At 62.0% G+C, this 24,761-nt stretch overlaps 7 protein-coding genes across 7 annotated transcripts; 2 read left to right on the forward strand and 5 right to left on the reverse strand.

Annotated features, from left to right (window-relative positions):
- Positions 1-445: 445 nt before the first annotated feature.
- Positions 446-1,356, reverse strand: CYN1 (Cyanate hydratase). The gene is made up of 3 exons (XM_062767596.1): positions 930-1,356; positions 676-849; positions 446-610 (listed from the first exon to the last, which is right to left on the reverse strand). The coding sequence occupies exons 1-3, from the start codon at positions 1,212-1,214 to the stop codon at positions 590-592; spliced, it is 480 nt and encodes a 159-aa protein (XP_062623580.1). The 5' UTR covers positions 1,215-1,356; the 3' UTR covers positions 446-589.
- Positions 1,357-2,042: 686 nt separating this feature from the next.
- On the forward strand, positions 2,043-3,707 carry LOC62_01G001123 (uncharacterized protein). The gene is made up of 5 exons (XM_062767597.1): positions 2,043-2,375; positions 2,435-2,785; positions 2,850-3,101; positions 3,148-3,210; positions 3,249-3,707. The coding sequence occupies exons 1-5, from the start codon at positions 2,061-2,063 to the stop codon at positions 3,660-3,662; spliced, it is 1,395 nt and encodes a 464-aa protein (XP_062623581.1). The 5' UTR covers positions 2,043-2,060; the 3' UTR covers positions 3,663-3,707.
- On the reverse strand, positions 3,684-8,090 carry smc6 (Structural maintenance of chromosome0s protein 6; the record flags this gene model as incomplete). Its single annotated transcript, XM_062767598.1, has 20 exons — positions 3,684-3,774; positions 3,826-3,953; positions 4,006-4,215; positions 4,267-4,425; positions 4,480-4,582; positions 4,620-4,873; positions 4,912-5,067; positions 5,118-5,237; positions 5,274-5,388; positions 5,424-5,498; positions 5,547-5,722; positions 5,788-5,893; positions 5,932-6,494; positions 6,546-6,692; positions 6,737-6,817; positions 6,871-7,110; positions 7,161-7,440; positions 7,479-7,702; positions 7,763-7,957; positions 8,013-8,090. 20 exons carry the CDS (start codon positions 8,088-8,090, stop codon positions 3,759-3,761), a joined length of 3,426 nt encoding a protein of 1,141 aa, XP_062623582.1. The 3' UTR covers positions 3,684-3,758.
- A 260-nt stretch (positions 8,091-8,350) lies between these two features.
- On the reverse strand, positions 8,351-9,573 carry YIR042C (putative protein). The gene is made up of 5 exons (XM_062767599.1): positions 9,289-9,573; positions 9,109-9,246; positions 8,858-9,013; positions 8,591-8,801; positions 8,351-8,533 (listed from the first exon to the last, which is right to left on the reverse strand). The coding sequence occupies exons 1-5, from the start codon at positions 9,439-9,441 to the stop codon at positions 8,406-8,408; spliced, it is 786 nt and encodes a 261-aa protein (XP_062623583.1). The 5' UTR covers positions 9,442-9,573; the 3' UTR covers positions 8,351-8,405.
- Positions 9,574-11,809: 2,236 nt separating this feature from the next.
- csd (putative cysteine desulfurase) lies at positions 11,810-13,897 on the forward strand (the record flags this gene model as incomplete). The annotated part of the gene is made up of 1 exon (XM_062767600.1): positions 11,810-13,897. The coding sequence occupies one exon, from the start codon at positions 11,810-11,812 to the stop codon at positions 13,895-13,897; it is 2,088 nt and encodes a 695-aa protein (XP_062623584.1).
- Positions 13,898-15,183: 1,286 nt separating this feature from the next.
- Positions 15,184-15,771, reverse strand: LOC62_01G001127 (uncharacterized protein; the record flags this gene model as incomplete). Its single annotated transcript, XM_062767601.1, has 1 exon — positions 15,184-15,771. The coding sequence occupies one exon, from the start codon at positions 15,769-15,771 to the stop codon at positions 15,184-15,186; it is 588 nt and encodes a 195-aa protein (XP_062623585.1).
- A 753-nt stretch (positions 15,772-16,524) lies between these two features.
- On the reverse strand, positions 16,525-24,259 carry IPK1 (Inositol-pentakisphosphate 2-kinase; the record flags this gene model as incomplete). Its single annotated transcript, XM_062767602.1, has 2 exons — positions 16,525-23,606; positions 23,749-24,259. 2 exons carry the CDS (start codon positions 24,257-24,259, stop codon positions 16,525-16,527), a joined length of 7,593 nt encoding a protein of 2,530 aa, XP_062623586.1.
- Between the last annotated feature and the right edge of the window lie 502 nt (positions 24,260-24,761).

The following is a 24,761-nucleotide window of genomic DNA, read 5'->3' on the forward strand; positions in this document are numbered from 1 at the left end:
CGCTACAAGGAAAAGCAAGAACACAGGCAGGCACACCTCAGCAGCTGTGACTAATTTGCCGAGGGGGCGCTCGGTGGCGACACAACGACGTGACCGCCCGCCGCCTCCCACGTCGAGGCGGTGCACGGCTGTGTGCTGCAAACTCGACTGACTGCATCGCAATCGCAATGCAGAGCAGCGAGCAAAAAGCCACGTCGCATACGTGTTTGGTGGGTGCACTGCGCCGCATCGCCGGCCGCGGACGCCATCGTAATCGTACACCCTACACCCACACACTGCCACAGACCACGCGCGCGCGCAGCACCTCGTGTGCGCGTCGTCGCAAGCGTGCACGCTGCTTTGCGTTACGGCAGTCGCGGCGTGGCACGACCCCAAAATGCCAGAGAAGAAGCAGCACGCGGAGCACGAGCAAAGTAGACAACACGCCGATCGCAATCAGCTTCACTAATCTTGAACTTGGACTTCATATCCTCTCTCGTCTGTCACTGGTGGCAAGTAGCGCCCGCCCACCGACCTATCACCGGGGCATGGGCATGGAGCCCCGCGGCTTTGCGGCCTTCTCACCCCTACTTCCTAACAGATCTCGCGATTAGAACTCGTACGAAAGGAACTGGCGCGTTAGTAGTGCGCACAGCGTAACCTGGCGCAGGGGTGTGCCCTGTCCACCCCACCCACCTTGCCGTCCAGCGTGATGACCACGCGGTCGCCCTTCGGGTCCGGCACGCGGTCGACTTTTGCCTTGAAGTTGATGGCCGACATGATACCGTCCTGGAACTTCTCCTGGATGATGGCCTTGATGGACAGGCCGTGGACCATGATGACCTCATAAAGGCGGTAGAGGACGGGGTCCTGGGGTGGAGGTTAGCTGTGGCCTTCCTCGCGATAGCCTGGGCGTCACATGTACACCACTCGCTCGTGACCCCACTCACCGTCGGCACGCCGCCCTCCCAGCTCGGCTTGCGCACGACCATGCCGTCGACGCCGAGGCTCGCAGGCCCCTTGCCAGCGACAGCCTTGATCGTCGCCTCGTCGCTGAGCCCGACGGCCGCGGCGATCTTGGCCGCCGTCTCGTCATCAGCGTACATGTTGCCGAAGAAGACGGTGGCGACCCAGACCTCCTCCTTGCCGACCTTTTCGGCGATCTGGGCGAACGTGAGCCCCGAGCGCTGCTTGGCCTCGAGGAGGGTGACGGAGTGGGCGTGGAGGGCTGCCATGGTGGTTTGTGGTGGAGGTGGACTGATAAGGGCTGTGTAGGGATGTGGGGATGTGGAGAGCTGGTCCGGGCTGAGTGAGAGGTGGTGGTGAGCTGTAAGCTGGCTAAGGCGGACACGACCAGACGCACTGTTCGTGAGAGCGAGTCCCTGCTGCGTGTTATAAGGACGTTGTGGTCGTCGTCGTCGTCGTTCGGGATAACTTGCTGGTGGGAGAAGCCGCTTGAATCGGCTATCTCGACCCGGTGGAGGTGTGTGGGGAAACTCGCCACCCGGTGTCGGAGAGTCGCGAGTCGAGGCAGTCAGATGATCAACCCTCACGGCTCTGGCCATCCTTGGCATGGCCCGTGTGTTCTGTACCTCAGCAACACAAAGCGTGGGATGGGGGTGCAGCGTGCGGCGTTGAGCTCGACGCGCGCCACGGTCGCGTCGAGGTGCATGGCGGTGGTGAGCGGGCAGGGGGGGGGAGAGCCCAAGTCATTCCGAGCAGTGCGCCGCCACGCCGCCGCAGCTCCGCTCGGTGTCTGCTCGCTGCTCAGCGTTGCATCGTCGCTACCATCGGCTCACGAAACAGGCACCGCGCAGCAACAAGCAAGTCGCTCAGACCAGCATTACTCATGCCAACAAGGTCGTCCCCAACAACAAGGTCGGACGTCGGACCCACCCACTACTACCTCCACCCCACCCGTCCACCACAATATCGCGGCGACTGACGCCACCGCTCAATTCAATTCATTGTCTCGCATGCCGCCGCGATAAGTGCTGGCGCGCTCGAGTAAACAAGCCTGCGTCATAGTGCAGCGCTGCATCCACTCACCACTCACCACTCACCACTCACTCACCAGCGTCATGCGGATACCGCAGAGTCTAGCGGTGCTAACGCTGCTCACGCTCACGAGCGGCGCGTGCCTCCCAAACAGCACGAGCAGCACCGCGCTCCAGGCAGCCCTCACCCAAGGCGGCGCAGGCTACGTCCTCTCCCTCTGCCCGAACGAGGTATACGACCTGTCCCAGCCGCTCGCGTTCGCGTCGCCAGACCAGGAGATCTCGACAGAGGGATACCCCGCAGGCAGCGCGCGTGCCGTGCTCCGCGTCGTGGGGGGCACGTCAGCCGTGAGCGGTACGCGGGCGGGGCTCGACGGCGCGCGGCTGCGGTACGTCCAGGTGGGTCGGCGGGCGCGTTGTGTCTTCCCTCCTCCCCCTCGGCTGACCCAGCCCGACAGGTCGACGGGAACCGCGGCGCGCTGCCCCCCGCCACGGGCGCCGCAGCCATCGAGATGGGCGGCAACAATGCCAACCAGCTGATCGAGCACGTGCGGAGCTACGACGCGCGCGCGTGGTCGTGCCTCCACGTCGCGGAGGGCGATCTGCGCTGCACCAACACGACAGTGCAGTACTGCGACGTCGGGCCGTGCGGCCAGGCGGACTTTGGCGCGTGGGCAGATGGCATCAGCCTCAGCTGTCGGGACAGCGCGGTGCAGTTCAACACGGTCACGGACGCGACCGACGGCGGGGTCGTCGTGTTTGGCGCGCCGGGGTCCGTCGTGCGGAATAACACCATCCAGGCGGTGACGGTGAGTGAGGCACTCGCTGGGCTGGGCTCGTTGGGCGCGGCCGAGCTGACGCTCGGCTCGATAGCGCCCAATGCTAGGCGGCATCAACCTCGTCGACGTCGTGCCCTGGGTGCCGGGGAACTACACCCACACGCAAGTCCTCGACAACGCCATCTCGGGCGGGTTTGGCGACGCAGCAAGCGCGGCCGGCGCGCTGGTCAAGGTCGGGATCGCTATCGGCCCGCGCGTGTGGTTCGGGGACAAGTACGGCGCCAACGTTAGCACTGGCGGCGTCGTGCGCGGGAACGTGTTGCGCGGGGCGTTCAGCTTTGGGATTGTACGTCGGCTGGCGTGGGGCGCGGTGGGCTGACGCACGCGTGCAGGCAGTCGCGAGCGCCGACTCGTTCGTGGTCGCGGACAACTCGTTTGCTGGGGAGGTCGCTTTCGTGCGTGTGTGGAAGGGGGAGTGGCTCACGCTCTCTAGATTGGCGACATCGGTCCAAACTGCACCCAGGGCGCCCTCGCGCCACACCCTCCCACAGCGCTCCTCGCCGACCTGGCGACGCTCACAAACGTCACTCTCACGCCTGGCATCTCGCCCACACCAGCCGACGACTTTGCCTTTGTCAACGGCACAGCGTCGGCGCTGACGTGCTTTATCCCGCCCAAAGCCGCTGCTTGGCCTGCTGGGCAGGGTGTGCCCGCTGTCAGTCCTGTGGACACCGGCGCGTCTCAAACGCCAACATCTGCACCGCGGACGACGCCGTCGAATTCCACGGCCACAGCCTCCGCACACTCGACGGCCACGGTCAACTCTGCCGCCCGCGCAATAGCCCACAGCAACTGCCTCACCATCGCCCATCTCCTCCTCATAACAGCAACCCTCTTTATAAATTGACATACATATACAGTCTCACCTCAACCCCATGTCATACATACTGGCCCTGCTCACTCGACATACCGGCCCTGCTCACTCGCCGAAAGACCACCTCGATCACACCAGAGTCGTCCTGCCGAGTCAGCACAGCTCACCCCGGCGCCCCCCACACCGCGACACTCACTGCCCACGCTCCGGGTCCTTGAGCTGGATAATCTTGCTGTCGGGCCCCATGTTTGAAGGCACACCAGAGAGCGTCTGCGGTGTGATCAGGAGGAACTGCTTTGACGTGGCTTCACGGGCTCCCTCAATCTTCCGGTCGTCAGCACGAACCGTACTAACCCAACACCCGTCCCCCACTCACCAGAAGCTTTGCAGCGAGCTGTCGGTTCATCATGTCCATGAACACATCCCACTCATCAAGGCAGCGGATGGCAGTCGGTGACGTCTCCCACAAGGCCAATAGAAGGCTGACAGTGGTGTACGACTTCTCGCCACCAGACAGAGACGTGATCGGCTTGTAGGCCAGTGGCGCCGCGGCGTGAGAGCGTTCAGCTTGGGTGCCTGTTTGGACCTGCGATGCGTCAGAGCCAGTCTAGTCTACCCTCCAGCCTGAGGCACTCACAGCGATCACTAGCCTCTCCGCCTCATGTTCAAAGGTGATCTTGCCATTGTAGCCACGCTTGCCCATGTTGTGTGTGAAAGCTGCGGCGGCGCGGACCGAAGTCAGGGAGCGCAGTACCTCCCAGGTTTTATGGCGCGTCGCAATCACATTCCTCAGATGCTGCGGCACATGTAAGCTTACGCAGACTCGACACGACCCCCCTCGGCGACGTACCGTGACCAGCCCTTCGAAGTTCCTAATCTTCGCCTTTTGCTCTTCGGCATTGGCGCGGGCTTCATTGTATTTGACCGTAATCTCATCCACGTTGATGTTATCGCTGAGAGGGTCAGCAGGAAAAGCCTCTCCGCTCGTACTTCTTTTCGGCGTCACGGATCCGATTCGCAAGGACGGCTCGTCGCGCCTGCAATTCTTCCGGACTTTGGGTGACTTCCACACGCGCCCACTTGTCCTCGGCACGCTGGGTCCAGTCGACAACCTCCTCTTCAACCTTATCCAACTTCTGCTGAAGCTCGTTGAGCTGCCGCTCCGTTTGGGCACGGCTCCGTTTGTAGTGATCTTCGGCGGTCTTGTGCTCTGCACACTTTAAGTGCAGCAACTGCAGCGTGTGCTGAAGACGTCAACACCTGGTTCATTGCTTAGACATACCTTGCTCTGTTGCAACTGCGGCTCAGATGCATGCCAACGTTCTTCGGCCTCATCGGCGACTTTGATGGCCTCAGCGTGCGCAACATCACTTTGCTTTTGCTTGTCTCGAAGCACTTCAAGCTCCTGCTTCAGATTCGTAACAGCTTCTTCACGAGCCTGTACAACGTCAGTCACAGTAGCTGCAGTAGCAAGAGCCAAGGCCGTACCTGCTTCGTGAATAACAAGGCATTGCCCTCGACAGGAGCGAGATCAGCCAACTGCTCATTGAGTGAATCTCGGACACGTCGGAGGTCGCGCAGGCCTTTTTCAATACGCTCCAGAGAACGCTACGGGCGTCAGAAGCTACCAGCTCTGCGACTCACATTCTTCTCAGCCAGCGCATTCTCAGCCGCACTGATGCCCGCGGCTTGTTCTCGGCACTTTGCGACGGCATCGACATGCGCGTCCTTTATCGTTGCCACTTGTTGGCTCAAAGAGCTGGGGGTTAGCTCCCACATGGTAGGAGGGCTTACGTGATTTCACTCGCGACATCTTTGATAAAGAGAGATGAACCTCCCCATAGCGACACGGGTGACGACTGGAAGAGGCTACAAGTGTCAGAATCGCAGTTGACACCAGACAACAAAAATACTCACTTCCCTTGGCGTCCAACCTGCTGCGTGCAATCGGCACTCAGTAACTGGACCTCAGACAGGCCTTGGCTCAACAGTCGCTTGATTTCATCGAGGCCTTCGGCCCGTGTTGGCGCAAGCACCAGCCTCTCGATGTGAAACCTGTCGATCAAGATGCGGAGGACATGTTCGTTGTCAATCTGGGCTCTGTCAGTGGGCTCCCAGACCAACAACCACATCGACTCGCCTTCAATTTACTGAGCACCGTCGTCGTCCTGTTGGACAAATCGCCTTGCGAGTAGTTGAACACGTCGCCAGCATGCTTCAAAATAGGCGGGACCTGACCTCTCCTTCCTAATGGTTCATACCCCCTTGGGACGTCAGCATTGGCTTTCGGCAACGAACACACCGTTTGGCAGCGTCGCTGAGAATACGCATCAACGTCACCTTGTCGTCGTCATGTCGAACAGCAAAGGAGCAAAGGAAAGAGCCCATAACACCTTGAAGAACGTCGCGGTACTTGAAGTCATTCTCGTGGAGATGAACATATTGCCCAATCGGCCCGATGGGCGGAGAGTGGCGCCATTTGACCTTCTTAATGGCCTCCAGAACGATGTCGAGGCGGTTTCCATAGCGTGCCAGGCGGTTGGTGGAACTCTGCTGAAGAGACTCGAGCTGTCGCTTCCCACGGTCCAGGTCAAGCGACAGCGCGTCGCGTCGGTTGTTCAAGGAGGCGGCCTCCCTCTGACGGGTTTCCAGGACTTCCTTGCCCGTTGCCACGTCTCGCTCGACTTTCGGAAGCTGGTCCGACATGTTGCGCAAGGCCTTCTCCGCACCTTCCTTCTTTTTCCGCAGTTCGGCCTCTTGAGCGTTCTGTCCTTGATCGCCTGATGCCGCGGCAATCTGGCGCGCCAGCTCCTGTACCTCTCGCTCAGCGCTGTCAAGTTCCTCCTGGCAGTCGGCCATCGAGTTCTGTGGAAAGTCAACATCTAGACTCATCGGCCTTGCCTGCTCGGTGCCTACCTTGTTGGCCTCCGAGTCTTTTCTCGCCGCATGTGCGGCCTCCTTTGCTTGCTTGAGCTGGAGCTTCAAGGGCTCTCGCTGTTGTATCGTCTCTTCGACTTCCTCTCGGATTCTCTCCATCTTGCGCTCAGCATCCGAGCGCAAACCCTGGTGGGTTAGAACCGATAACGAACCCCGTGGCAACGACGTACCTGCTTCTCGCTAACCGTCTCGTCGATCTTTTCGATCTTCGCTTTGCTCTGGGCGACGTCGTTGCGGACGTTTTCGCATTCCTGTATAGGTGTCAGCACGCCCGCACTCCAGGATACCGGCGCCTATAGCTGACCTGCTCCTTGCCGGCAACGTATGCCCAGGCAATTTGGCGCTGGAGGTTGTACTCCTCCTTCTTAAGCTCCGAGACTTTCTTGGCAGCCTCCATTTGGCGCCTCAGACTCTTCTCCTTGGCTTCCAGATCGGGGATCACGTCGTTCGCACGAATCACATCTTGCCCGATTGATTTGACGTCTTCCTTGATTTTATCATACACTGCCGTGAGGGGAGCCAGTTGTGTGCCGTTCAGGAAGAACTGCACTGGTCAGAGGGTAACAGGGCAAGGGCACTTGCGGGTACACTCACCGCGTAAAGGCTTCGCTCGTTTGATGCTGCGAGGAATGTTTTCGCGTTGTCTTGTGTGAGGATTGTGAGAGGCGAATCAATATCCATCACAAAGTGGTCAAGCATGTTGACCAATGCTTCACGTTTGCGCTCGATAATGTTGCCGCTGGAAGACTTGAAAGTGTACCCAGAGGCACCAGACGAGTGGATAGTGCGCTCGATGGTAATGCTGTCGCCATAGACGTTGGGCTTGTAGGCACCTTTGCCTCTGTTGTCGATGACCACTTTGATGGAAGCTTTGCTGGGTACGTCAGCGGCTGTTGCGGCTGCTCTTCTCACTCCTTGCCTCGCATGATCAGGTCCTTGACGCCCTGACCACGCCCGGTCACACTGGCCTTGGCACCAAAGACAACGGCAATACCAGTGAGAATGGCGGACTTGCCACTGCCGTTGGCACCAACTAGAAAGTTGAGCTTCGAGGCGAAAGTGACAATTGTGTTGCCGTGGGACATGAAGTTCACGAGGTGGAGGGATTTCAGAGTGCCAGCGGTGGGTGCTTCATGCTACGATGATGTGAGTGGACGATCAGGCGCATGTGTACGGGGGAAGGACTCGGTACTCACCCCCTGCCCCTTCTTGCGCTCCTGCTTCTGCAGCTCCTTGGACCGTCGGAATGCCTCGAGGTAGCCTTCGGGGTCCATATCCGAGTCGGTATCATCCTCTGACATGTCTTCGTCCTCAGACTCGTCGTCCTCCGGTGGCGGTGGCGAAGAACGGCGGCCAGCATTCTCCATCCTTTCGCGCTTGACACGCTTGACCTAGGTGGGTGTCAGCCAACGCAACTCGCGCCGAGATACGGGACTCTGCTCTCACCACCTCTGCGCGCTCATCTGAGCCGCTGTCGTCTGCGTCTGGTGACCTTAATGGTCGTTTTGAGCTTGATCCTGCCATTGCGGAAGGAAGGTGAGTTGTAGAGGGAAGAGAAGGGGTGTTGAGTGACGTTAGCCCTCGTTGATTGTTGTTGTTGCCAGCCAGGGTGCAGCGCGCGCGCGTTGGTGTAGACGCGTTTTGCCGCCGCACGAATGACTGGATTCGCTTTTACGTAATGTTATATCCAGCTACCGCACGGATCAACCCCCCCACCCCACCCGCCTCCACCCCCAGATTTCTCGCCCCCTCCCCCCCTGTCGTCGACGTCGACGTCGTGTTGGCCCCACAACTGTGATTACATGCTCAAAAGAACGCAGACGCATCTACATGAAAGGTCTAATCCCGACGCGCAACGAGCTTGTCAACATGCGCGTTGACTCCCTCCTCCCACTCAAACCACGTAATGGAACCCATCCAGGTGTCGCGCTGCTCGCGGTCCGCGTTGGGGACGCCTGGTCTGCCAGCTGAGACATCGTCAGCTCGAGGGAAGTGGAGGTGCGGCGCAGCCGCGTAGTACTCACCACGGACACCCTTCTTGCCCTTGGGGAGGACGACAAAGGCGCGCACAATGCCCTCAAACTTGTAGCCCAATCGCAGAGCAGCCGCCTGCGACTTCTGGTTGAGCGAGTTTGCCTTCCACTGAAGACGGCGGAAGCCAAGACCGCCCTGCTCGGGAGTGTCGAGGGAGCGGTGCATCATCAGGCCAGAGGTGTGCGTCAGGACGTGGGTGCGCTGGTGCATGGTCAGCAAGGCGTGTCCATCCATACAACCCCAGCTTCCCTACCCACCTGGAACGGGCCGAGAATGATGAGCCAGCCAATCTCAATGATCATGGTGCTGGGGTCGGCCTCCATGAGCGCGGCGGTGCCTGCGAACTGGTACTCCTCAACGGGGGCATCGAGGCGATCCAATGGGGCCGAGTAGATGGCATAGTGGAGATGCGTCTGTGCGCGTTAGTTTCCAGCCGCGTGATGGTCGACTAAGGCCCGCAGGCCGCGGGGCACTGCCGCGCGTCTGCAGACCGCCGGCCCGCACACACCTTGTCGCGGCGGCAGACAGTTTCAATCCAGTCGCACACATCGTCGAGGGTGGACCACTCGCGCGTCACTCCCAGCCATAACAGGAGCTCAGGGTTGGCAAGCACGCCGTCGAGGAGGGGCTGGGCGTGAAGGGAGGGCTGGTTGGGGTCAGTTCTTGCTCGTCATCATGGTATACACACGATCAGGGGACGGAGCTCCACGCGGTCCGAGCGCAGCTCAGTGACGGGGAGGACAAAGTTGAGGTCGTAGTCCTCGACGGGAGTGTGGAGATGGCACTCGAACGGCGGGGGTGGTAAGGGTTCGCTCTTGTAGTTGTTTTTGTAGGCCGGCATGGTGGGCAGTGGGGGAGCGGGGAGAAGGCGAGAGGAAGCGCGTGTCGTCGCCGTCGTTGTCGTCAATGTTCTCGCTGCCTGGGCAAGTTTTACTCCTTGCAATGTATCAGAGCGATGGACAATGTCTAATCTCGGACGAGCGGCGTCGTTGCAATGAGGCAAGCGCCGAGTTTTAAGTGCAGGTGGCTTTGTTCGGCTTAGCCCGCGGCTAACAAGTTTTGAATTGCAATATTGCACAGGCGACACACAGACACACAATGTAAAAAGCAACGGGTCAAGGCGCGAGAGAGAGAGATAGCAACAAGGCCTTGCAGATACATGGATGTATGACTCGACGTGCTCCACAAGCTACAAGCGACGGTGAACACTTGCGAGTGACCTGCAAGCAACAACGTGCATAGCCCTGTCTGCCAAACAAAATTCTGGACAGCTAGCTAGCTGTCGGCTCAATTAGCATGCAAGATGAAGAGATAGCCCAGGCTGAACTGGTCAAGTTTCACATGCCGACGCGCGGGCTACCGAGCGATGGAGGCGAGTAGGCCACGGCGTTCGGCTCCAGCACCTCCGTCCCGGCGCAACACTTCCGCTGCTCCACCTGTTCGACAGCAGGTTGCGTGCTCGTGCTCGTGCTCGTGCTCGCCCCGGCGTGCCGATCAAAGCGCATGGTCATGTCGTCAGAGAGATGTCACCGCCGCCGACTAGGGCCGGCCGGACCAACGCCCCGGCGCCGAGACAAGTTGGTCCCTCCCCATACCGTAAGTCTTTTGTCCCCATTTCATAGACTTACGGATGCCGGATTGTCGGCCTCCGCTAAAAGAGCAACGCCACCTCTCGCCAGACTCGACTCAGCCCATGCGTGGTGGAGGCGCCTGCAGAGTGGAGTGTTGTACGATGAACATTATCTGGTCTTAAGACGAAGGGCTAACCGTGTCGAGGTGGCAGAGGCGCCGGCTAAAGCGCCGAGCAGCAAACGCTCTCTCTATTCACCGAGTGCGAGATACCGGTGTTCCCATTTGCTTGCCTTCAACAACACATACCGCCTCGAGAGTGTCATCACTGGATAGTGCTGAATCAAGGGATCAGCCTGGCATCCAGAATGCATGCGCAGGAGGCGGCTTGGGCCTAACGGGCCGGCGGGCGCAGCTCCCCATCGTCCTCTGTTCACAGCACGCTCAAGGCGATGTACCCTGGCGTACAGGCTGCTGGCTGGCAATCACACGTGTCTCCGTCCATCTGCGGCGCGCATACATGCCAGGTGTGTAGGGCGTGCGCAGTCGTGGCGCTGTGCAACGCCAAAGAGCAGCCACTGTAGCCATGTCTGTCATTACATAATCGATAGACGGGCTGGCGTGAGAAGTGTGGCGGCGCCGAATCATGGCGGTGTTTCATCACCAGAGGTGACTCAGACGGGAGCGTCAGCCTCGCCGCTCCGTGGCCGAATGATAGGCCACCTGGTGGGAGAGGCAGCAGCCGCCCTCAGCACCTGGTCAGAGAGCCGCGCCCTAGGGCAATCACTCGACGTGCCTATGTGTATTGGCTCGACGCCCCGCAGATGTCCGCGTCGGTGTCGGTGCTCAATATCAATCTCGGTTCGTTCACGTCTCGTCTCACGAGGTTGCTCAAAGGCGGCAGGCATCCTCAGCTGCGAAAATAGAAGCCGAGCAGGCACAGCGGCTCCGCCTGAGGCGTATCGTGGTAGTCACAGCACTGTGCTTTGTGACGAGCGGCACTGGCAGTGAGGGGGACGTGACAGGAACCGAACGCCATGCGCCATGCAGTCAGCCCAACACAGCCTCGTCGCTCGCAGCGCGAATCGACGACAACGCCAAGAGATCCGCGCGCCATGACAGGCACGTCTCCCCTCGGCCCTGCTCGGCAGGCGCGTCCGCCTCGTGGTCCTGACATGCCACACGTCGCCACACACTCACACACACAAAGAGAAGCTGTTCGTGAATCCAACACGGACGCGCGCGGTGAGGTGCGAGACGACGAGTGCGACGTCGGGACTCTTCCGAGCCTGCTGCGCGTGACCATGCGACACAAGAGTTGTGCTCTCTGCGTGGGCGACGGCAGTTGTTGTCTGTTCTTGCTTCTTCTGTTGTTTCTATCCCAGCCCAGACACGGAGCACAAGCCACTGGGCATCCCTTTGGACGTCCAAGCAGGGACTCGCACTGCCGCGGGCGACTTGACTTGTTTACACAAGTCAGCTTTCTGACGGCAGTCCGCCTGGCCCGTCACCCGTCTCTATCTTCAGCCGACTCTTTTCACCCTCCCCTCCACACCTTATTTTCTTCGGCCTGTTGTCTCCACACTTCACTCTCTCCACCTCCCCTCACTTTATCCTCCTCCTATCGTCGACACGCAAACATGCCGGGAAGAGACGACCTTATTGCCAAGATTCGCGACGCCACCATTGGAGACGACCATGCCACCTTTGGACCCTTCGGCCCACGCCGCATCACCTACGCCGACACGGCAGCGTCTGGGCGCGCCGTGGCATTCATCGAGGACTTCATACGCGGTCAAGTTCTTCCACACTACGCAAACACCCACAGCGAGGCTTCGGGAACGGCACGCCAGACGACAAAGTTTCGCGAGGACGCGCGAGCCATTGTCGCGCGCGAAGTTGGGGCAGGCCCTGACGCAAGCGTCATCTTTTGTGGCTCAGGCGCCACCGCAGCCATAGCAAAAGTTATCGGCTTGCTCGGTCTACGCGCTCCCGACGATGGCTCGGCCACGTTGCCGACTGAGAAACGCCCCGTAATCTTCATCGGGCCGTACGAGCACCATTCCAACGACATTGCATGGCGCGAGACTATCGCGGATGTCGTCGTCATTGCGGAGGACAGTGTCGGCAGCATTGATGTCGCGGACCTGGAGAAGCGCCTCAAGGAGTACAAGAACCGGCCTGTCCGCATCGGCTCATTCTCCGCGGCGTCCAACGTCACGGGCATCACGACCGACATAGAGGCCATTACGATGGTTCTCCGAAGACACGGGGCGCTGAGCATGTTCGACTATGCTGGCTCGGGGTCGCACGTCCGCATCACCCTCGGCCAGGCCGACGCACTGTTCATTTCGCCTCACAAGTTCGCTGGCGGCGTCGGAACCTCCGGCATCCTCGTGGCTCGCAACAGCCTTATCCAGAACAGTGTTCCCGTCGTCGCTGGTGGCGGCACAGTTCTGTTTGTGTCACCCACATTCCACGACTACAGTCGCCACAAGACTGAGCGCGAGGAGGGCGGGACGCCGGGTATCGTCGAGAACATCCGCACCGGTCTCGTCTTCCAGCTCAAACCAGCTGTCGGCTACGACCTGATTCTGCAGCGCGAGGAGGACTTCCTTGAGCGCGCACTCGCAAGCTGGCGCCGCCACTCCAGTATCGAGATTCTCGGCCACCCGAACGCCAAGCGCACTGCAATTATCTCGTTTCGCATCGCCTCACAGCACTCGGACCACCTCGCCACCACCAAACAAAGAGGAAAGAAGAGATACCTGCACTACAATTTTATTGTTGCCCTTCTCAACGACCTATTCGGAATCCAGGCGAGGGGAGGATGCTCCTGTGCCGGACCGTATGGGCACCGGCTTCTCGAGATCACTCCGACCCTCAGTGACAAGTACCGCCAGGCGTCGGTCAACGACGGCTTTATGGGCATCAAGCCGGGATGGACCCGCGTGTCGCTCTACTACACACTCTCGGAGCGTGCGTTCAGGTACATTGTGACGGCCGTTGAAATGATCGCAACACACGGCTGGCGCCTGCTACCGCAGTACAGCTTCGACCCCAAGTCTGGCATGTGGACGCACCGTACGCCCGTGGCCCCACCGCTCAGCCTCGACACAATAAAGTATGAGGCCGGGCACATGGTGTACGAGTCACGCTCCCAGCTCATGCCGGAGTCGGAGCTCGACCGCCACCTGCACGAGGCGGCCCGCATCTTTGGCGCCGCTGCCTCGTCGCCCCCTGGGGTCCCTGGCGCCCACGTCGCAAACGGCACCCACACGGCCGTCACATCTGAGCTGTTCGAGGAGCTGCTGTGGTTCGACCTCCCCTCCGAGTGCCTGTGCCCCGAGACACCTGTGGCGGCGCACGACAGGCACGAGTCGGTTTCATTGTCAAAGGCCACCACCACCCCACTCCCCTGGGCCGCGGGCGCGCTCCCCACGCCACCGCAATCGCCGCCCCCGCTCCCCGCTGATACGCCTCGCTCATTCGACGCAGAGTTCGGCGCCGCCACTACCAGTGGCAGTATGGAGGGGCCCACGATCACGAGACGCACTCGGTCCCGGCCGTTGATTGCCGGCCTTCAAAGCCTCCTTCGTATCGCCCCGCCCAGCAAGCCCATTCCGACCACGGCGCCCGTCCAGACTGGCGAGCAGCCCCGGAAGAGACCCCTCCTCGTCAAGGTCTTCAACGGGAAACCCGTGGCTTCACCAAAGCCGGCGACTTAATGGTCGGTCCAACTCAAGATCCAATGTTTCGTGGACACTCTCATGTAGTGCATGTCCAATGTGAACGTGAATGTATGCAATTCGACGCAAGCTGCGTCACTTACATGTGTTGTGTCTTGTCGGGCTCACATGGCGGCGTAGCGCCACACATCCCTTGGGCCCGTCACTACCACATCCAACTGATGCCATACATGTGCTGGGAATGCTAGACAATAGGGTACGACGACAAACGAGTAGGCAGGTGAAAGTAAAAGGACTAGGGTACAAGCAGGCAGGCACAATGACGCACACCACAACTACAAAGGCGGCAATGTTGCTGTCGCTATGACGCCCGCGAGCTGGCGCTCGAGCGCTTCTTCTCATACTTCTTGATCCACGGGTGCTGAAGCACTTCGGCTAGGGGAAGACGGTCGTCGGGGTTGTAGCGGAGGAGCTGTGAAGTGTGTGAGCAGGAATACACCACCCAACGCCGCAGCACCACTCACCCTTGTGATCAAGTCCTTGGCCTCGGGCGACACCGAGTCGGGGACATGCAGGTCGACGTTTCTGATGCGCCTGTACGTGGCGCTGTGGCCAGCCAGGTCCTCGAAAGGAGGGCCACCGACGATGAACTCGTAACAGAGAACGCCGAGAGCCCATAAGTCGACCTTGGAAGTGTGCTCCTTGCCCTCGACCATCTCCGGTGGGAGGTAGTCGAGCGTTCCGCAGAGGGTATGCCGCCTGTCACTGGGTGCATGCACGCTCCAACCAAAGTCGCCAATCTTGAGCTCGCCCTTGAGGCCTGGTGGGTCAGAACGGGCGGGACTCTTCATCACCCACCGATGAGTAGGTTCTCTGGCTTGATGTCACGGTGAATGACATGCTTCTTGTGCAGGTACGACAGCGCGTCGGCCATCTGGGCAATGTACCTGCTGCTGCGTTTCTCGTCAAACTTGCCGAGCTTGGACAGCTGCTTGTACAGCTCGCCCTCGGCGGCAAACTCGAGGACGAGGAAGATGCGTTTCGAGTCGTGGAAGTAACCGTACAGGCGGAGAATGTTGGGGTGGCGGAGGTTCTGCTGGATCTCGATCTCGCGGCGCACCTGCTTCTCGACCTTGCCGGCGACAATCTCCTGCTTGTGTAGACACTTGAGGGCAACGATGAAGTGGGGTGCGGCCTTGGTGCGCGCGAGGTAGACTCTGCCAAACTTGCCCTTGCCGAGCGGACGGCCGATCTGGAAGTTGGGGAGGCCGAGGGATACAGACCTGGCAAGTTAGCTGTGCACACCATCACCAACAACAGCTTGCTCACCCGTTAGCCGAGCCGCTGTCCATCTCGAGGATCTTGGCCGACTCGCCCGTAACGACCTCCTTGCTCGCCTCGTCGGCCTCGAGCCCGCCGTCGTACTTGCCGATCCCGCGCTGCCCGGCACCAGCCGACGCAGACACAGCGGCGTGCGAGGCGGGCTGGGCGATCGAGCTGGCCTGCGAGCGGGCGGACGAGGCGTGCGCCGGGCCGTGGATACCGTGCGCCGTGTGCGTCGTGTGGACGGGCTTCTTGTGGTGCGCGGGCTCGGGGCTCTTCGGGCCCGAGCCGGCGCCCTTCGGCGTGCTGCCCGCCGGCTTCTCCTTGGACACGTTCACCCCCGCGAGCGAGAGCAGCGCCTGTCTCTGCGCCTCGGCGTGGTGGCTCGCGAGCCCAGCGTTCGGCGGCCGCACGAGCCCCGGGTTCATGTACTTCTTCATCAGCGGCGGGAGGCGGCTCGGGCTTGCGTCGGCGCCGGCGCCTGGAGGGGCCGGTCGGGCGGGGTTGCGCGGCGGCGGGGCAAGGCTGTTGCCGCTTGGCCCGCCGCCGAGCGACAGCCCCGACATGAGGTTGGGGAGCTGCTGCGACATTGTGGTGCGTGCGTGTGTTTTGGGTATGTCGTGGAGACGAGAGACAGGAAGGATGATGATTAACGGGGGCAGCGGGCAATGTTTGGCCGGCGACGAAAGCAGTCGCGCTTGGGTGATGGCGGGATCAAATGCCACGTGCGCGGGAGTGATGGTGGCAGGTGGCAGTTTGCTCGGCAACTGTTGTGTTGTTCGCTGTTTCGTCCTCGGGCCGAGACATGCATGCATGTGGCTTTGAGGGATGGAACTGGATACGGTGTTGTTGTACAGATTATTTGGGTACTAGATGCCAAAATGCCATGGGGCTGTTTCCTGAGAGTCGATAGATCGGCTCTCTTGCTCGGCGTGCGGTGTTGCTCGCGAGTCACCAAGTGCCAGGTTCGTCAAGGTATCCTCGAGGGCACCCCTCACCCTCTTTCTGGGAGAAGTTGAACTCGGTGTAGAGTTTGAAACAGGCCTATGGGTAACCGCGGTCAGATGACCATGGCTCTCCTTGGATCTGTCTCTGCAAGAGTGACTACTTTTGAGACCATGTTTCCACCAATGAATGTGGCCTACTCATGCCCCGCCGCCACTCAATGCTCAGCGACACTATCAAGATTGTTTCGCGCTCCATACCATTGCGCTCGCGGGAATGCATGAACAGGCTATTAGTGTAGGTATCTATATGAATAGCATGATCCACCGTTCTGGGTATTATTCGTTAACGGTCGTTTTGAGTCCTGTAACTTTTCGTATGTGATGCCAAAAGATAGGCTAGGTGTTAGAAGGAGTGTGGGATTTGGGGTCGGCGTCCGACGACAGGCCAGCGGTGGCGGCGTGGGCGAGAGACGTCAGGTCAGACTTGCCGTCCTTGACGGAGGCGGCAACGCCGGCGGCAGCCGAGGCCACGGCGCCGGGGACAAAGGAGGGGGCCGAGGCCTTGGGGACGAAAGAAGGCGCAGAGGCTGAGGGGGTGAATGATGGTGCCGAGGCTGACGGGGTGAATGAGGACGCCGAGACAGAGGGGACAAAGGCAGAAGCCGAGGCGCTGAGTGACTCGACTGATGGCACCACAGGAGAGGCAGCTGCGGGAAGACCCGAGCCAGCACTCTCAGCCTCGAGCTGGTCGACGAACGCGCTCAGGCGGATGGGAAGTGCGGATGAAACCGGTGTGCCGGTGCGGGGAAGCCCAGCGTCAGAGAGGGCAGGGGTATCGGGGGCGGTGGCGTACTCGGCGGCGCTGTCGTAGTCGGTTGCGAGGAACTCGGTGTCGTGGGTGCGGGCGATGTTTCTGGTGGCCACGATGGCGGCAGGCTCGAGCTCGCCGAGGTCGACAGCGTGGGATGGCAGAGTCTCGCCGGCAATCTGCGCGAGGTCGGGAGAGGTGCCGAACGTGCGGGGTCGGGGCAGACCCGACGCTCCAATACGCTCAGTGTCTGTCGCCAGGGCCGCAGCCACAGAGGGGCTGTCAAGTGCAGAGACGCTGGTGCCAGCCGCTGCGAGGGTGTCGCCCTTCGGCGTCGCAGTGGGGGTTTCCACTCCTGTCGACGCAGTGGCGGTAGTGGGGGTAGCAGGCACCTCGACAACAGCGGGCTCAGATGGGGGCGTCGCAGCATCCGACGGCTCCTCAACGGCCTTGGAAGTGAGAGGCTCAGACTTGGCGATTGCCGCAGCGGCAGCAGGGATACCAACAGCAGCGGCAGCGCCAGTGACGAGAGCGATGGGCGAAAGCTCAACCTTCGAAGCCGAAGGCTCCTCAGGCGCAACCTTGGAGACTGTCGCTGGATAAGTCTCGGCAGCGGCCTCGGGCTGGACCTCGACCTCGGCCGAAATCGGGGCGGGCTTGATCACAGCCTGCACACTCTCGGAGTGGGGGCCGTAGTGCTTGAAGTGAGTCGGGTGGAACTGCACCGGCGGCGCATCTTCAACAGGAGCCAGGGGCAGGACCTTGGTAGCGGTCTCGGTGTCCTCAGCAGCCGACGCAACTGCGGCATGCTCGTCAACGACGGGAACAACGGGCTCCAGTGGTGCCGGCGTGGCGACAACCTCGGTAGTAGCAGGAGCAATCTCGTCCTCGGTGGTAGCAGGAGTAATCTCGTCACCCTCACGAGGGCTAGCGAGAGCGTCGAACGAAGATTTGGCGGTGAGCTGAGGCTCGGAGGCGGCGTCGTCAAAGGTGGCCTTCGTAGGAGACGCGAGCCACTGAGCCTCGGTAACAACGCTAGAGCGGCGGCGCTCACGTTCGACCTCCTTGATGGGAGTAACCGGTGCAGCTGGGACAGCTGCGGGCTCAATAACGGCGGGAGGAGTGACAGCTTCGGTCTCCTTCTTCTCGCTCTTATCGGTGACGACAGCTGCGGTAACGGCGGCAGTTGCAACGCCGGCGAGACCGACCGCGGTGGCCGCGGCAGCCTGCCTGGCCTTCGACTTCTTGCCCTTGGATGGCTTGCTGGACAGGCTAGAGGCAGCGTCCTGCACAGGCTCCACAGTGGCTTCAGCCGGGTGGGGCACGGGGGCGGAGACCGTGGGAGCAGCGTCCACGATGGCGGGGTTGGCAGCGGGTTCCGGGGCCTGGATCTCATCGGCGGTGATCTTGACAACCTCAGGCTCTGGGGTGGCAGCAATCTCGACAACCTCAGGCTCGGGGGCAACTGGCTCCGCGGTGGCCTTCTCAGGAGCGGGAGGCGCGAGGGCAACACGCTCTACTGGGATCGGCTCCTCCGGGACGGGCTCTGAGGCGATCGTCTCGGGAACGGTGATGGGCTCAACGATGGGCTCGGCGATGGGCTCAGCAATGGGCTCGGCGATGGGCTCAGCAATGGGCTCGGCGATGGGTTCGGCCACAGGCTCCGCGGCACCCTTGGCGATGGGCTCCGCAACAGGTTCGGTGACGGACTCCACGACGGCCTGAGAGGCGACCGGTGCCGGCGTGGTAACCGCTGGAATGACGGGCTCCGTAGCAGCGACCTTAGCCACCACAGGCTCTGACAAAGCCTCAGGCACCACAGGCTCAGCTGCAGCAGGCTCTGGGACAGAGGGCTCCGAAGCCTCAGCGACCGCAGGCTCGACGGCGGCGGGCTCCGCGACGGCGGGCTCAGTCGCAGGCTCAACAACGCGCTGAGCAATGGGCTCAGCGGCTGTCTCGGCAGGCTCCGCAACAGCCGCAGGCGCAGGCTCGACAATCGTTGGCACCTCAACAGGCGCGTCCGACTTCTTGGTGCTGTTGTCCACGACCACGGCGGCAGTTGCGGCTGCAACGGCAGCACCAGCGACTCCGGCGGCGATCGCAGAGGCCTTCCTAGACTTCTTACCGAAGAGGCCAGTCTTGGTACCCGGCTCCTCGGTCTTAGGGGCGGTGAAGGACGACTTGCGGGGCTTGGGCACGGCGGGGGCCTTGTCCTCGGCGGCCTTGCTGGCCGCCTCGAACTTGGCGCTCGTCTTGCGCACCACACCTGGGAGGAGGGCGCGGAGGCCACCCTTCTTGACCTTGGAGGGGGACTCGTCAGTCGTAGTCTGCGACGACGTCTTGGCCTTGTCGGGTGTGGTACGGCTCGAAATGGCGGCGCCAGCACCGGCGGCAGCCGCGAGCGACGCGACGCTGGCCGCAACCTTTCCGGCCGCGGGAGAGTCACGGGCGGGGGACCTGGGAGGAGTAACCGGCAGACCCTTGGGGGCCTGAGGGGGCGTGGAAGGAGCCACGACAGGCGTGGATTCCACCTTGGGTGCCACCGTCTCAGGCTCGGCGGCTGTAGCCTCGACACTGGGGGCGGCAACGCGCTCAGCAGCGGCCGGCGCGGCCTCGTCGGAAATGTCGACAACGGCCGGCACAGCAGCAGGGGTAGCCACAGGCGCCACGGGTTCGGCGACGACGGCCGCCTCAACAGGGGTCTCCACCTCAGTAGGCTTGGCAACAGGCTCAACGGCGGGAGTCTCGACTTCGACTCCAACAGCCTTGACTGCAGGAGTGTCGACGTCGACCGCCTTGACAGCCGGAGCCTCAATGGCCGGGGCGGCGGCAACGGGGGCCTCAACCACGGGGGCCTTCTCAGGCTCAGAGGCGGTCGGCTCGGCGACCTTCACAGCAACCGGAACAGCGACGGCCGCGGCAACAGCAGCAGCGGCGGCAGCAGCGACGGGGACCGCGACATGCTCCTTCGCGGCAGGTGCAACCGCTGGAGCCTCCACGACGGCCTCCTTGACTGGAGCGACAGGCTCCGGCTCGGCGACCTTGGCGTCTGGCTCGGCGACACGCAGCTGCACCGGCGAGGCGAGGAGCGCCTCGGGCACGGCTCTCGGCGCCTTGCTTGGCGTCGTGGGGACGGCTGGGTACTCAGGAATGCGGGGCGAGCCGCCGAGGCGCGGGCTGTCACCAATTGCGGCGATGAGGGAAGGCGTTGCGAGGGGCGAGGATGATGGCGAGTCAACCTTTGCCTTGGCGGACGGGGACGCGTCAACAACCTTGGCGAGTGCCGAGGTGGCGGCGTCAATCTCAGGGAGGGAGCCGGCGACGGAGGCGGTGTCAAAGTCCTTGGACGGCGTGGGCGAGTGCTGAGCTGCAGTAATACCTGTGAGACCGGCGACAGCGCCTGCCCCCAGAGCGCCAGCGGCGAGGCTGGTCTGAGCAACGTTGACGCGCGAAGCGGTAGGGCTCGCGTGACGCGACTCGCTCGGTGTCGGCGTGTGCTTGTCAATGACGATGACCTCGGGCGCATGTGTGGCCGCCCAGTGGCGCCAGAGCTTGTTGTCGAGCTCGGCCCACTTGGGAAGCGAGCTCAGGGGCTTGAGATCCGTGTCAATGATCTTGACGGCCGACTTGTCAGGGACGAGGACGTAGCTGCCGGTGCCGGTGGGGTTGAGGACCGAGCGTACGATGATTGACGAGTCCTTGAAGATTGCCGAGAGGCCAAAGGCAATCTCACGCTGGCGGAGGGTCCACTTTGACGAATCGGTCGGGTTCGCGCTGTAGAGGGCGACAAACTCTTCGAGCTCGGCAGGCGTGGGCTCCTTGACGTCGGCAAAGAGCGTCTTGCCCGGGTTGGCAGCCGTGTAGTCGGCCGCAAGCTTGGAAATGTCGCCAGCCTGGAGAGTCTGCTGCAGCTTCTTGAGCTGCTGGAGGACGCCCGAAGACTCGAGCAGAGGCGCGATGAGCTTGAAGGTGCCGGTACCCAGGGGCTCCTTTCCAGAGCCAGCGGTGGGGATAAGGTGGGCATCGCGGGGCGCAATCTTGTTGCCATCGACGAAGACCCGGAGGTTGTTCTTCTCGCCGTCAGACTCCAGCCATTGCTTCCACAGGCCGTCGAGGGCACGCTGCACGCGGTCGCTCTCGCCCGAGTACAAGTCGATGGGGCAGTACCTGCCATGCTCAATGGTAGCGCCGCGGTAGTTTTCATGGAGGCAGTAGCGGCAGTTGCGAGACTTGATCTCGACCGACTCGAGCGGGGTGATATCATCCGCCAGGGGGAGGAAACCCCACTTGGGCTTGATCTCGAGGACCAGCGTTTTGGCACTGGCCTCTGCCGCAGAGAGATCGGTCATGATGTGGGGAGGGCGCGACGTGTCGATGCTGGTGGCAAGGATGCCAGAGTCACGCTTGCGCTGATCAGGGCGGAGGTGCTCTGCCAATCCCGCAAGTTCCTGGACCCACTCCTTGCTGACATTGACCTTTGTGCTTCTCGCGAGAAGTGACGAGGAGATCAATGTAGGCAGCAGCTCGTCGTTCCAGGTCTTGCGGAGCTCGGGGCTGGGCGCATTGGCGGGAGGCGTCTTGGCGATGCGCAATGCACTGCCCTGGAGAGAAGGGACCAGGCCCTTGTAGACGAACACAGCATGGGCGCCGCCCTCATTCAAGTACTTCCAGTCGGTGACGGGAGTCTGAGCGACCGTCAGTCTGGCCTCCTTCTTGTTCTGGTCGTCGAGCTTGTTGTCCTCGGCCGAGACCATGACAATCTCGCCCATCTCGCCGACCGTGTACTCGGTGGGAGTGTCGGATGCGGCGGTCGACACACGCTTGGACATGTTGCGCGACGCCTTTTCGGTCACAGGGTCCAGCGAGCTGGACTTGACGACGGCGCTTCTGGAAGGAGCCGTAGAAGCAAGGAACGACATTCGGGAGCCTGGGCGCCCGCCACTGCTGTAGAGGCTTGATCGGCGGAACGAGTTGGCAATGTCCTTGAGACCAAAGGTGCTGAAGCGAGAGACCTGGCTGTCGCCGCTTGGGGAGGCAGCTCGCCGCTCAAGGCGAGATTCCGCCGCAAAGTCGGGTAACGGCTCATCAATCGACGGGGGGCGCTTGATGACGCGCTTCTGGACCGTGACCAGCAGATGGTCGACGGGGTTCTCCTCATCCTCCGAAGGGATCGGCTTGTTGAGCCGGAGAAGTGCAAAGCGGGGCCACGAGGCCGAGGCGACGGGGTCAAGCTGGCCATCTTCGACAAAGTGGATAAAGGCATCGTCGATCGCGACAATCTCCTCGGAAGAGATGACAAAGGAGGTGGTGGGCTTCTGGTCGCGAACAACCACCTTGCGCTGGGGCGCAAGCAGTTTAGGCGACGGCTGGCGGACCGGCGTGATTGGCTGGGTCAGGTTGAGGTTGAGCTTTGACGAGTTGTCGCCAAAGCCAAGCTTCTCAAAGTCGGACCAGGCCTCGGGGCGCGCTGGGCTAGTGGGGCTGAGATTGGCCGCTGATGACTGGCGGAATAGCGTGTGCTCCTTGCCCGCTGGTGTCCTTGGGCTCTCGGCAATGGCACCGAGCGACGAGTCGGTGTTACCCTTGCCGTTGACCTCGAGACGGGGGATGTCGCCGTACGACTGGGACCTTCTGCGGTTCTCGAACACGCGGTCGCTGTCGCCCGCGAGGGGGTGGTAGTGCTGCTCGTCTGGGATCCGCGTTGGTGTCGTCGGAGGAGTGGTAAAGTTGAGGCCCTTGCTCTGGGCCAGCTCGCCGAGGAAACCAAGCGAGCTAGCTGCGAGCAGGTCGTCCAGCTCGACCGATCCACCGCCAATCTTCTGGCGGAGCTCCAGCCACTGCGAGGCCTCTGCGTCACCATCCAGCTGCGCGATAAGGGCATCATTCAGCACCTTCTCAGGGTCGGTACCACGCGGCAGGGCCGAGTCGGTGCCGAGAGCGACGTGGAGGACGTTGCGAGAGAATGTAGACGCGGGAGGCAGCGGGAGGTGCTCTGAAGACGCCGACGACTCGCCAAAGGGGTAGGAGAGAATGAGCTGAATCAGTCTGCGGGGCATCTTCTGCTGGGTCGACTGCCAGCGAATGTGGGTGTAGAACAGGTGCTCGGCGCGCTGGCCAGCGAGCTTGTAAGCGTCGTAGAGGTCGTTCCAGCCCGTAGCGCCATCGGGCACGGCACCAAGCAGCCACCAACCAAAGAGGTGGCACAGTCGGCCTGCGCTCATGGCATTGGTCTCGGCGTGCAGCGCAATCGCGTTACAGACCTCGAACACGGCGTTCAACAGTCCAGCGACGTCGGACGACAGCTGGGGGATGAGCATGGTCGCGTACGCGCTTCTGGGGTACGACGCGGCGTGCTCCTGCTGGACAAAGCGGACATAGACGCTCGGGTCAATGATCGGCCTCGCGCCGACGTCGAGGCGGCGGAGGACCGTCTTGAGCACCTCGGCCAGGTCGACGGGGTTGGACGTGTCCTTTGCGACCTGGACCAGGCGCTCCTTCCAGACGGTATCGGCGTCGGCACCGCTGACATCCGAGTAGGTGCTGGTCAAGCTCTGGACCTTGGCAGCGAGGTGTGGTCTGCGGGCAAGCACGAACAGCGCAATGAGCTGGCGTTGCCTGTCGCGGTCGGCCTCGAGCCGGCGGGGGAGCATGATGCCGACCGTCTCGGCGCCTGCGGTTGTCAGCATGTATCATCATGCGCCGCCTGCTCTGCTCGCCGCACGCTCAGGCCCTCGCCCATTCAGCCGCCGGCCCTGCCGCAGCCGGTGGTAGGCGGGACGGGGCTGACGCCACCGCCGCCGCGCAAGACGCACCTCGTTCCGTGAGCTCAGGGCCGAGCCACTCCCATGCGGCTGCCAGGTCGGCCGGGGTATATCTCTGCGCGTCGAGAGCTCTGCGCTCGTCGTGCGAGAGCGTCGGCGTGCGGCCTACGCCGTCGAGTCCGAGACTGAGGCCGCTGCCGAGCTGCTGGTCCGACTGGGCCTCGAATGGCAGGTCGACGACAAGCCGCGGTGGCGTGCTATCCGTCCCGGGGAGGATGGAGGCACGCTTCTTGGTCTGGGCGCCTCCGCTTCCGCTCCGCCGGGGTAGGTCGGCGCTGGCGCGCCGCGCCGCATCGCCGCGGGCAGTGCTTGCTGATGGGCCGGGCTGTCGGAGCGACTTGAAGCGCTGGGGCGGGCGTGACGCTGGTGCTACGGCCTTTCTCGGCGATGTCGGCGAGATGGGCCGTCGGGTCTCGTCTCTTGGCGGTGATGACGGTGTCGCTGTTGCGGCCGTGGTCGACTTTGGACGCTTCTTTGTGAAGAAGGAGAGGATCGAGACCATGTTGAGTGTTGGTTTGGGCTGTCGCCCGCGGTGGTGGTTAAAGGAGTGTGGGTGGGTGGGTGATTGTGAGGTGAGATGCGTGGTGGTGGTGTGACGAGATGGGCTGAGAGGATGTCGAGGCTAGGCGTGACGGGGCGGCGCGAGTTGGCGACTGACCCAACGAGGTGCTAGTGACGAAAGTGTTAGGGAAGTTGGGTGGGTGATGTCGCAGCAGCAGCAGCAGCCAAGCGGGTAGGGAGGAGAGGAGGAGGAGGATGGCTAAAGGGTTTAGGAGAAGGGGACGAGGACGAGGAGCAGTAAGGATAAGGAAGGATCAGTCCAGACTAAGCAAGGAATAATGTAATGAACGAGTGCTTCTGGGTCAAGAGGTGACAGACAGGTGGGCGACGAGAGCGTCGTCACAGCATGATGCATCTCGACACGTCGTCGCGCTCGTTGGTCGGCGTGCATGACCCAACCGACCCCCGCACCGCACGCCGCCTCCGACGCCGCCGCCATTGAA

Source organism: Vanrija pseudolonga, chromosome 1 (assembly GCF_020906515.1).
Source record: "Vanrija pseudolonga chromosome 1, complete sequence".
Classification (NCBI taxonomy): Eukaryota; Fungi; Basidiomycota; class Tremellomycetes; order Trichosporonales; family Trichosporonaceae; genus Vanrija; species Vanrija pseudolonga.